This window comes from Bombus bifarius, unplaced genomic scaffold (genome assembly GCF_011952205.1).
Source record: "Bombus bifarius isolate JDL3187 unplaced genomic scaffold, Bbif_JDL3187 scf7180000007968, whole genome shotgun sequence".
Classification (NCBI taxonomy): domain Eukaryota; kingdom Metazoa; phylum Arthropoda; class Insecta; order Hymenoptera; family Apidae; genus Bombus; species Bombus bifarius.
The window spans coordinates 477,703-489,741 of NW_022884354.1; the positions used below are offsets into that span (position 1 = coordinate 477,703).

General features: G+C 43.0%; 1 protein-coding gene across 1 annotated transcript in view; it reads right to left on the minus strand.

Annotated features, from left to right (window-relative positions):
• Nucleotides 1–1,332: 1,332 nt before the first annotated feature.
• Nucleotides 1,333–12,039, minus strand: part of LOC117209208 — a 191,966-nt gene continuing 181,259 nt past the window's right edge. Inside the window, exons 6-7 of the mRNA XM_033450924.1 lie at nucleotides 5,537–5,901; nucleotides 1,333–4,732 (exon numbers count right to left, since the gene is read on the minus strand). Of these exons, the coding sequence (XP_033306815.1) occupies nucleotides 4,521–4,732; nucleotides 5,537–5,901 (577 nt within the window). The 3' untranslated portion in view covers nucleotides 1,333–4,520. The remainder of the gene's footprint in view (nucleotides 4,733–5,536; nucleotides 5,902–12,039) is intronic.

Genomic DNA, 12,039 nt, shown 5'->3' on the forward strand with positions numbered 1-12,039 from the left:
TTTTTGTTGCATTTTCATTTTACGATCGAAGAATGTTTCTCTACCGTTACCTTTTTTACCTCTTGCTACAATAACTGCCATCAAATGGTCCGTTAAATTTAATCCTTTCCATCTTCTCTTACTTCTCTGTAAGAAAAATATAACGCGTTAACATTGGAATCGGTTTTACAGAACGTAGGAAAAGAATGAATTTATCGTTTCATTAGTTGATAACATTCTGTACGCAACGTACGGAAGATTAAATTAAAACAAGGTAAACGTCGCTCTAGTTTGTTTGTCTGCAACGACTGGTTGATTGCGACAGCAAACAATTTTACGGAGGATCGAACGACGAACCTATGACATTTCAATCGTTCGTTCATGGAATTCGATTATACTTAGACGGTTATCCGTTTCGTAGCGAATTTTATAGATGGAGGAGACCAGAGCAGGATACGAAAATCGTACGACCATTCCTGAAATAATAGCTACTTTATTACGATACGAATACCATTCATCATACGTCACAAGTGAAAAATATCGTTCGAACGGATTTTATCGACAGATTTTATTATGTAATATAAACTTATGTGTTATACATTGCTACATATTCTTGCTTAACGGCTAGTCCTATCGGCTAGGTCCTTAGAGGCTAGAATGCACAGTGACTTGTACAGAATCGTCCTCCTTCCTTCCCTTCGGTCGGTCTCTCATTGATTTGTCATTGTCTTCCGTGAGCCGCTCACGCGTTAGGGAGAAGAGAGAAAGAGAGGAGAAGCGTTTATGCGTCTGCGACAGGTTTGAAGAAGAGAGAGAGGAAGAAAAATGACACAGACACGCTTGTGGGTATAAAGATGGAGGACAACGGAAGATTCAAGAGGAGGATGGGCAGGAAAAAGTTTTTCGAGGGGAAACGCAAAGGGGTTGGCAAGTGGGAAATACAGGAAAGGATAAGATATACATTTACACGAGCGTTTTCTTTGGTAACGTCTCCTCTCCTTGTTATCTCGCGCTTTTATTTCTTAGGCAAAGTACGGCTACTCCTTCTCTCTCTCAGTGTCGTTGAAACTTTCGTTAAGAAAGCGTCCCCTCGAGCGTTTAGTTTATAAAACGTTCATCCCCTTTCTCTTAATGCTGCTAAAACTGCGACGGCTTGGTCCTTCTTCCCGGTTGAAATAAAAGGCCCTCCCTTTCGTCGGTTCTATCGTAATGCGCGTATTGTACCGCGAGAAATTTTACAATCCACCGAACAACTTTCTCGTTCCGTGGATATAAGCGAAACCTTGCTCCTGTTTATCTCGCGTATTATTACGCGTATCTTGCGTAGTCGAAATTGGCTACGAATTTCGACCGTTTTTTTTTTGTACTCTATCGATTCTTTCTTTTTTATTCTATTTTCATTCGGACATTCCATAAGTAATTCCGTGCCTGTACACGGAGACTACAGGGAGGGAGGAACAGCGCGACAAGTGTATTCTATTTTGCAACTTGGTTTTGAAACTAAACGTATGATTTTCTATACCATTTAATTTTTCAAATTAATTGTGATCGTTGATCGTATCATGAAAATATTGGAAATATTACGATATTTCTTGCTTTAATAATTGTGCTATATACATTCAGGAAACTTCGTCGACTCATCGGTTATTTTTGTGGAATACGCTTCTACATCTAACAGATCGTTTTCGTTTTTCGACTAATTGCGAGTTCCGGCGATTGATAAGGGACGATATTACTTGTGGAATAACCTGATAGATCAATAGCGAAATGTTTCTTTTAGAATTCTATTTTTACAGAACGAGTCGATGAAATTCAAACGAATACGGTTACGTCGTTCTTTCCCCTCGTTTCCAACCCTTTACCACGTTTGATCGTTTTAATTACTCGAAACGATAGTTGACTACGCACGACAGGGTGTCCCTCGACGGATAGCGCGCCGCATAATTGCAGCGTTGCCCGTTACGAAATAACATTACGTGAGGAGGACAAGCCGTTGCGCGTGCAGCCCTTGACGGGCGTCGTAATACCAGAGCCTATTAATTAACAAATTACGATTAAACGTTAGTTATTAATTATTATCGTTAAATTTACGCCTAAGATATAATACACTCACCTAAGTATGTACCTGATGATATCTTTTTTTTTTATAAAAATTTCCCTATCACGCCATGAGAACGAATACCGTAACATTGGCGCGGGGGAAAGATCTTTCGCGGAACGAACCTTCTTTCATTTTCTCTCGTTATTTTTCTCTCGCGTTCTCCCTTTTCTCTCTTTGTAAATCTCTTACGAATTCGACAGGGCGAGATGAGCGTCGTAAGATGTTGTTGCATGTGTCGATATCGATCCGTCGAAGAGCGTACTTTCAACCCCTTAACCGAGTGTTTAATCATTTTATAGCGATAATAGAGACCGAAGCACGCGGGTATTTGCTATTTTCATATACACCATTTCCCAAGTAGAAACGTTGGAAGAGGGGCTCGGATCGATAAATTCTTGCACCGTTCAAATGAAAACGCGAACACCACTCCAACGAGAAGTGCACTCGGTTAAAAGGTTAATAGAACCGTAGCAGCAGCGAAGCGATGCAAACGCGGAAATATACAACGTCGTCCATAAATTCGAGAGCGCAACTATCGATTTCACTTTGCTCGATACACACACGTATAAGTAATAGATGCTTTTTTCCTGATTATAAGTTACAGGATGCAGGTCCTCTCTTAAAAAAATTCAAACGTAGCATCTCCATAATCCCCTCGATGTTCCCTTCACCCTGAACTACTGGCGCTGGCGTAGAATCAATAGACGCTTTCAGGTTCCGAGATACGTGTCCCGGACACGAATCGCGAAGAAATGCAAAGCTAGTTTCGAATGGTAGGATATCCGGCGACCGGTTACTAAGTCCCTCTAAGACCGTCGATCGACACGCGAACCACCCGTTGGATTTCTACCGAGAAACTTTCTCATCCACCGGCTTCTTCGTTCGTCACACGTACACACGCGATACACATACACATACACACAGAAACTAGCACATACATACTGGAGACGGTGTTCCATCGTGCAAGACCAGTGGACTAATTGCGTTCAACGCCTTAGCCGCTCGGGGAATTGCCGGCAATTTTTCGAACCTTCGGAAAACTCTGTACTTCCCTCGTTTCCTTCTTCTTCTCCTTCTTTTCTCGTTTTTTTCGGTCGTTGCCAAACCACGAGACTGGATCGCGTCGACGGGATATCCGACAACGGTGGGAACTGGGACGCCCGTATCCGAGTTTCAGCGGATCGCGTTCGGGAATTCGCTTTATCCTGCCAGGATAATCCGTAAACCGGCTCGAATTCTCGTGGAATTTCACAGTTCGAATCGCGACAACCTTTATCTCGTTTCCGATCGGCCGAGTCCACGAATGATAAACGCGTACGCCTCGACGTTTCAACAAGGACAGATGTGGTCTCCGTCAAAAAGAGTCGTTCCTCCCTTCTCGTTCGTTCTTCCGCGTGTCGAAGTTTGAAAACGCGTTGCGACGATTATCGTCGCGCGTCGATATAACGTTGGGTCGACCGGCAGTTAAACCAAGAAGCAAACTAGATCGAGATACGAATTTTCCGTGCTCCAGCCTAACGCAGAAAATATCGCGTAGGAAACGCGACGTCGATTGGCGATCGATCGACGGCGTATTGAAAAGCGTCCGTGCACGAGAATCGTCGAAAATTAAGCGCCATTCTACGCTCCAACGATCCCTCTTAACTCGTTCGTGTTGCATTTTTATACCTTCGTCCTTTCGGCCCCTTTTCAACGGAGTTTCCAAACGCTCTATCCAGAAAATATGTCGATCCGACCGAGGGTCGAACACGAACGAGTTTTATGCAGAGCAGGAAACTCGGTTTGTAGGCCAAGGTTCAGAACGATGTTTCTTCTCATTACAGAGATACAAGGATAGCGTGTACGCGAGAGCGAGCTGAAAAAGCGACATAGCGATAGAACGCTGCACAGAAATCCCTCGTTTTCTTGTCTAATAACGCATTCACATTCGTACGATAAATACGTAAATGCAACACCGAGCAAACCAACTGCATCAGTGTGCATTGTGCGTGCCTTGCTCGACAAAGACAGAAGGTGCTTCCTTGCGTAGCCTTTCTCTTTCTATTCCCATGTCGCATCCGTTTACACGCTAACGCACGACTCGCCTACTTCTCTATCTTTGTATCTCTATTCCTCCGACACGCGGCACGATTCTCATTTTTTTTCTCGTTACGTTTGATATTTAGCTGCCGATAAACAAATAATTATTGACTCGATCGATCGATAAACGATCGATCGTGATATTATCGACGCCGTCTCTGCCCGTGCGAAATCTTTGGTGCTACGACTACGATAACGTTATTGACGCAATCTAGCGGACCGCTAACGATCCAGCCGTGTTCGTCTATTTCGTCGAGACCCACTGGGTCCCTCGAATCCTCCCTTTCGGATCGTTCAGGGTAAATCATCTCGAGTCGACGGCTTCGTCGTTCACGGGATCGTTTCACCGACGACCACACGACTACCATTGATAGCTGTCCACGATGGATTTGCCGTCGGGGCAAGGGCTCGCGCTGCCGCACCACTTGGTCTCTTTCAGAGGCGGACACGCTGATCCGCCACGGCGTGGCTTTATCGTGATCTTCCGCGTCCTCTGCGTCTCTCCTACGCCGCAGCTACGACTACAGGCGCTCCATGGACCCCATTCTCCGACCTTGCAATCCCTCGGAGGACCTGCGATCATCGAACAACGCCATTAATCATCTTGCAATCGTCTTGATTAAATGGAAACTGGGTTTGTCGTGGAAATTAGTTGGTCGGAAATGGGAATTTGCAAATTTATTCATTTAAGAGACATTTGTCAGTGTTTGCCAAGGAAATGACTCATCAGATGGCTAGAAAATCTATTTACGCGTTAGAGTTTAGCATGTCAGATTACGTATGCATCATTTCGTACGAATATGAAAATTCGATGCTGTGAAAATGAAACGTAGCGAAGAAAAAGACTCGAATAGATTCGACGAGATAAAGTAAGATCGCGATATAAAAATCTATGGACTGAAATAGCTGTGGATGAAATAGTTTCGCGAAAAATCGTAGAGCGAAGGATTAAATGAACGAGCGTAATTGACAACCGAGGCATTAAAACACAATGCGCGCTTGTGTCCATTTATGACGAGCTTTGTCGCTAGTTTTAAATAGATTCAAGTCGTCAGAAAACAAGCGTTAGACCGGTATTTACACGCAACAGAAGAGGCGAAACGAAACGGAAAATATAAAAAGATAATCGACGCGGCGACAAAGACCGCGATTCTAAATGCAGCGAGTCAGAGAGGCGCGAAAGAGAACGTTCTTTGAGCATCTGCGCGGAACACATCGTTGTTAAGCTCTGTTTTATCATTAATTTCTACAAATGAAAAGATCGCATCAACGTGGTCGAGTCATTGTTGGCACGAACCGTGTCACGTCGCTTTTGAAGCAGCGGAGAAAGGTTTTCAACGAGAAGCTGAATACACAGCACCAAGATCTTCTACTCACGCGTTCTCAAGCGTTTTCCTTTAGACGTTAGTCGATGATGTTTCATTCTGAGCCTGTGCTGACGTTGGGTCGTGATGTCGGTGGAATTCCACGAATGACCGAGACTGTTGCCGCTAGTCGCGTTTGCCATTTTCCTCTGAATATCCTCGAAGATTTGTGCCTTCTGCGCTTCCGCTGTTTGTTTGTACTTTTGATAGTAAGGCCAGCCGATCTTTCCATCGACTTTCGAAAGTTTCGGTGGAGGTGTCGCATTGAATCTGGGTCTTTGTAACGCATATGACGAAGCTATGCTGTCCATGATCGCTGCTTTATTGTCTCGTGGAAGCTCGGTTATCATCTGACCACTTCCGGTCGTCGTCCAATATCTGTAATATACGAGAATCGATCGTTTTATCCGAAAACTCTATGGAATTTTTTCTATAGATTCGTATAATTTATCGTTAATAAACTACGGATACTTTGGCAGATTCGTATCTTTGTAAAGACGATTAGAAAAATGAGATCTGCACAGAGATTTGTTTCATCTATTAAATTAATTCAAGGTTCTTACGAATTCTACGAAATTCTATGGAATTACATACGAAAGTATATATGCCGTTTCGATATACTAATTTTGTGGAATACTTAATTCGCTTATGTATGTTATAACCTATTTTTCCGAAGAAAAAGATTCAAACGGAAGAAACGCACGTTTAAAAATATTTTTCCTCCACCTCGTGGCGTTATATAAATTCACAATTTCGAAACTTGCTTATATTTCAAAAAGTTGTGCCTTCGAAAAAGCTATTAATTTTTCTATTGCGTTACTCTTTCGTCATCCCGCGCTTCAGTTCCAAGTCGGTGGCAACGAAGGTATTAATTATGTCGTGGTTTAACTTCGATAATTAACCGACGAGCTTTTCTGTGATGCAACGCCGCCCGAAAAGTGCCGCGTTCTACACCAACGGACGAAAGAAAAGTTTATACGCATCCAAATTCCCACAAACTTCTTCCACTCGCGTTCCAGTACGAGATCTGTTCAAACAACCGCGATGCTCGCCGCGTATCAAAACGCATCGGTCGCCACCCGGTCGCTTTCCCACGAGGAGGAAAATTATCGGGAACGGCGTGTCCACGTAGTCAGTCCATCGGTCGTTGCTTGGATTTCTAGATGCGGAGTTTGCCGAAGCGTGGGAGGTGCGGCCCACTCGAAAACAATTTCGAGAGTTGATTTACGAATGCCGTGTCTACGTTTGTACGCGACGAGAGCCTTAGTCCGGAGGAAAAACAGACAGAGACAGAGAGAGAGAGAGAGAGAGAGAAAGAGAGAGAAGAAGAAAGGAGCAAAGAGGTGTCGAGAGAAAAGAGAAGAAGCGGGATTTCTGTTTCACAAACCGAAACTTATTCATCCCGCTTTGCTCGTTCCCCTATCCTTCTACTCTGCGCTCTGGAATTTTCGATCTTCTCGTGTTTCTTAGTATTAGACGATGTCGGTCTTGGGAGAGCTCGAGTTTCCCGACGAGCAACCTAGAACTGAAAATCATCGGCGAAACGAGTTCTTCTCATCGACCAGAGTAGACGGTGCAATCTCACTCGCCGATGGTTGCCCATTCGGAAAATAGACCTAACCCGAGAAGTTTAAGTCCACCGCGTAGCTTTTTCCAATTTACGAGGATCAGGTAGACAGGCAGGCTGACGCGCTCCTGTGTACGTTTTTAATTTATTTCCCTAGCATTTGCATGATTTCAATTTCGTGCGACAATTCCGCCGTGGAGACACTCGCCAGGCCTCGGGATACACCGGCGAATTGGCTCTCGCGAACGGTTCTCGTGGCAAAATCTCGCTTGAGAATTTTGTTTTGTCGGTTTATTCCTTCTCTGATCGTTCGTCGTGAGTTACGAGTCGTTCGCTCGGCAGAGGCTCGAAAATAACCGGAGATTCGCCTTTTGAGGCGAGCACTTCGACGCAGCGCAGTCCTTGGAGGATCGATCGAGACGCGATTTTCTCGGTCGACGAGTCGCGACGTCTCGACGAAGCGATCGTGTCGTGAAAATGAATTTTTCACACGACGTACGTCGCCAGATAACTATTTCGATAAAAGCACCGCTGCTCGTCGTGGGAAAAAGGAAGATTCCGCGAAGCTCGTTTGCGCCGTCCTTGCTATTAATGGTCTCGTTAATATTCAAATTTATTAACGTCGTCGTTATTCGCTTTGCGCGATTATTTATAGTCACGGTGGATCTGGCGCGACTATTTTTCACGTCTTTTTTCGCCTAATCTCCGCCGAGCATCGCAGTACACCGAAGGTTGTGAAAAAAGAACTTGTCGCGATACACAGTGAGAAAATAAGACTAGCGTTTCGTCAGAATTAAATTACTCCCCCGTTCTCCTCCGCTCTGGTGGAAAAGGCACGAGCAAACGAAGAGGAAAACACTCGAAAATTTCGCGGTATTTATCGACATTAACCGGCATCGAAGCACGATCCATCCTTTCGTTTTTCCGAGAATCGTTTCATCCGCGCGACTTAGCGTTGACCCAGTTCTCGCTAATTTCTCGCCGGTTATAACATTTTTAATGTGTTGCCGCACGATAATCTTACCCTCTGTCTTAATTGCTGTGCACATTAAACCGTGGGATGTAAGAAGCCGTGCCGAGAAGCTTTTGGCATGGAAGCATCCCGAGAGCGGCGATAATTTTGCATTTTCTTGGAAAAACCAGCTAACGTCAACAATGAAGCTTTCGTGGCTCGTTAGGCTTAGGAAGTTTCTCTTCTTTTATTTCAAGGCGAAATAGGCTACGAAAGAACAGTTATTTTTCACCGTGTGATGGATGTAAGGTGTAATTTTCTATCGTAAAACTGCGAATATTCGTGCAAATCAGCATTATTGCAAACATCAGCGTGTAACGACGATCAAAAAGTGACAAAATGTCTGAGGATCGTACAACTGGTACGAAAAAAGGAAAAGGAAAAAAATGATGGAAAATTTCAACACGCAACGAACGTCGAATTTAAAAGTGGAACGTAAAATTTGTTCTCGTTTAAACTGGCTACAAATGCGCAAACATCTACGGTCAACTTATCGTTTCCAATCATTCTCGTTTTATATCAACGATGATAGTAATGTTCTGGGATTTTTAGTTGGAAAATTAATTCCATGATCGTGACTTTGATGTAGAAAAGCAAGATTGTAAACAGCGTGAGCGTTTCACGTAGGATCCGCGAAACGAAATTACAGCCGGTGGCTGGGATGCGCAACAGCCTGTTCGGAAGTTTGAATCGACCGTTTGATAGGAAAATTGGCCGATGTAGCCAGGGGAGCGTTTTCGAAAACTCGATGGGCGATTTGCTCGCGTAAACGGAAAGGTCAATTAAGCGTAACGTCACCTTCGCGGGTAATTGAAAATATATTTACGAAAGCGCGTTATTATATCTGAATTTGCAATTCAGATAGCTCATTACCGCGCACAGCCGGAGCTTGACAATTTTAAAATGCAAATGCTCACGGAGGCATAAATTCGCGTCCGCCAGCCGACGCTAAATTCCGGTTTCTGCTGCTTTCGACGACTCTGCAAAAAATATGAGGACGTTCGGTGGATATGTCGAGGAAAGTAGTCCATCGCGAAGCTTACAGAATTTTTTCTTTTGGAACGAGCCATCGACGAATCGTTGTTTGCTGTTTCGTTCGAATATTTACATCTTTTTGTTTTTTTCCATCTTTTTCTATTGAAATTGCAGCGATAATTCGTACGTGGCGTAACACGCTACGGAATTAATGTTAATTCTGCGAAAAAGCGGAATACGTTTGATAACAGAAACGGATACGATATTCGCGATATTTGATTTGCTGCATCGTCAAAGAACACTCATCACGAGTAATAATTAATCGTAATCTGATCGAACATTCGCAGGAAAGCTGGATCTTCTTTACGAAGTAATTGAGTTTCATTCTGCATTCATGGAAAAAGAGCAACCCTTCTGATTTAAAAAAGGTCTCTCTCTCTCCCTCTTTCTCTCTGGGAACTGAATATATAAACCTGTTTGTTTATGTTGGATCTTCGAATACGAGGAGCGTCAAGCCGGGAGAACCGTCGGTGCCTGAAATTTTTTTCAATCATCACAGCTGCCACGCACGGTTGAAACCGCGGTTCGTTCGTTATCATGTTTTTATTTATTTCTATGATATTTACTTTACGGTGGATTTATTTATGCGATTTAGAAAAGTAGTTGGACATTTACCTTGTGAAACTCTTACGGCTACATTATGCGTGTTTCATAGAACTTGGTGAAACTTCATTAACGATATAACGAGACACGACTGTTCTTGTTATCCTGATAAAGTTTCGAACAAATCCGAAAATCTACGTAAAAGTTACAAGACATTTAACGTTATTGACGGTAAATTCGCTTAAAATACATTTACCAAAAGCTACGTTTCTCAATTCGTTTCACCAATACCATCACTGTCGTATCCAATTACGGTAGCGAGGAAATTTCGAACCATTTTATTTTAATAACGCGCATAAATTTCCATATCCGCAAAGACATTTTTACAATAACCGTTCAAATTCTACGAATCGTTGCATCTATCCGTGACATCGTTTTAAAGTTGCCTCGTTTCCTCCCCACCCGAAAGCAATAAAAATTCCACATCCACGTTTGACCTAATTTAAATATCTTCCCAAAATCGTCCAACATTCCGCAACTATCATTCGTTCCAAGAATTTCTCGCAGAGTGGCAAAATTCCTCGATCGCAGTAACTGCAACGTTCCTTCGGAAGATAAGTGCGATCGAGTCTACAATTATCGCGCTTTTCGTAGTCTTACAAACGATCTATCGAATCGGGGCAGGGAAAAGTACGTATCAATAAGGACGGAAGTCGACGAAACGCAAGAACGTCCGAGATTCGATCGCACACGGTGCTATCTGGCCTCTCTGGCTTCGAGTGCCGATCGTCGTTTCTGGTAATCGGCCTCGTACCCTCGGGCTTGAACTGTCGGCCTTTCAACCGTATCCCGACAATCATCGTAATCTGCATCTTCGTCTATTTTTCTCTCGTCTCTGTTTTCATCAGCGTCTATTCTTCCATTCGATTGGAAACCGTGCGTACACGTCGTTACTTTATTACCAGCGAAATGTAGATATGGAGAATCGGTTAGTCGACGAGTTACTATTCGCTTTCCACTTGGAATCTAGTTCGAGAGGAGCGTAACGAGTGGAGATCCGGACAAGTAACGTTTGATCAGGATCGAACTAGAGAAGCTTTAAGCGTACCTACTGTGTATATTTCGGTTTAAGCGCATCGCTAATGCCAATCTATTTCTCTGTAAAAATAAAAACTGTAAAATATCTGAGATTCGTTCCGGTGACGCTGTACAGTACCGCTAAAAGCTTGGAACACGTTTTATCTTTACCAAAGCTTCAGAGTTTAACGTGGTTTGCGAACTTTCAACTACGTGCATTTTACAGTACAAATTTCAAAATACGTAGTATCTCATACGGCGGATAATACAGCGGATTGTCGTATAAAGTATCCAGTTAGATGATATTCCTTCGTATCGTCTAACGATTACTTCACTTTTTCTAGTTTCGAATACTTTGTTAAGTATTGAGATATGTATAATTTTGTGTGCTAGACTAGATCGACCGCGTAGTAGTGATACATGTATGTGAATATGAGTGTGTGGAAGTATGTGTGTGCGCGGCATCTCGAAAACAAAGGAATGTAAACTGTTCAGTTAAGAGTCTGGTATGGAGGAAGGTGAGACGCGTGCTATGTGTATCGATGAATATCTTTGAAATCGTTTATCAAATAAATCTATAACTATTTTAATATAAATGCTAAGTGTAAACTTAGTGTTCCTTTACCATTATTTCGGCAATTAAGATCCAAAATTATCAACATTAAGAAACCGTTTAAATGCGTTGCACGGAAACTAAGCGCGTTAAAGAGATTCAAATACGAATAGAAAGATGATTCTTTCTGTTAAACTGTGTCCGATTCAGAAATCTACTTAACGCTTTATTTTACGATCTCGCTATACTTTCCTCACCTACCATAGATCGCTTGGAATTCGTCATTCTAATAATCGGCAGGATCTTCTTTTTCGCGATTACGTTTGAAAAAGGAAAGTGGGTCACTCGAGTGAATGATATTGTACGCAGTATTATTCAATATAGCCTCGTAGTTGGCCAGCGACACACTTCTTTTTCAACGTCCAGCGACATTGTTCGGGGTAGCCGACGTCTATAGAAACGTTTCTAAAGCTGTTTCCTCGATGAGCTGTTGCACCTGTCGTGACAACTTCTCTATGGAACTTGTCATTAACGTTCTGTACACGCAGAAACACGCGTTCAAGTAAAATACGCGAGACCGCGGCTCTTAAAATATGATTTGGCAATTTCGGTATTTTCGTCACGAGACTAGCGAGACGAAAGGACAGCTTTTTCGACCGATCGATTAAACTGCTAAAAAATATTGGTTCAAGATCGGTGATCGATTTTTCATAGCGTAGATTGAAAAAT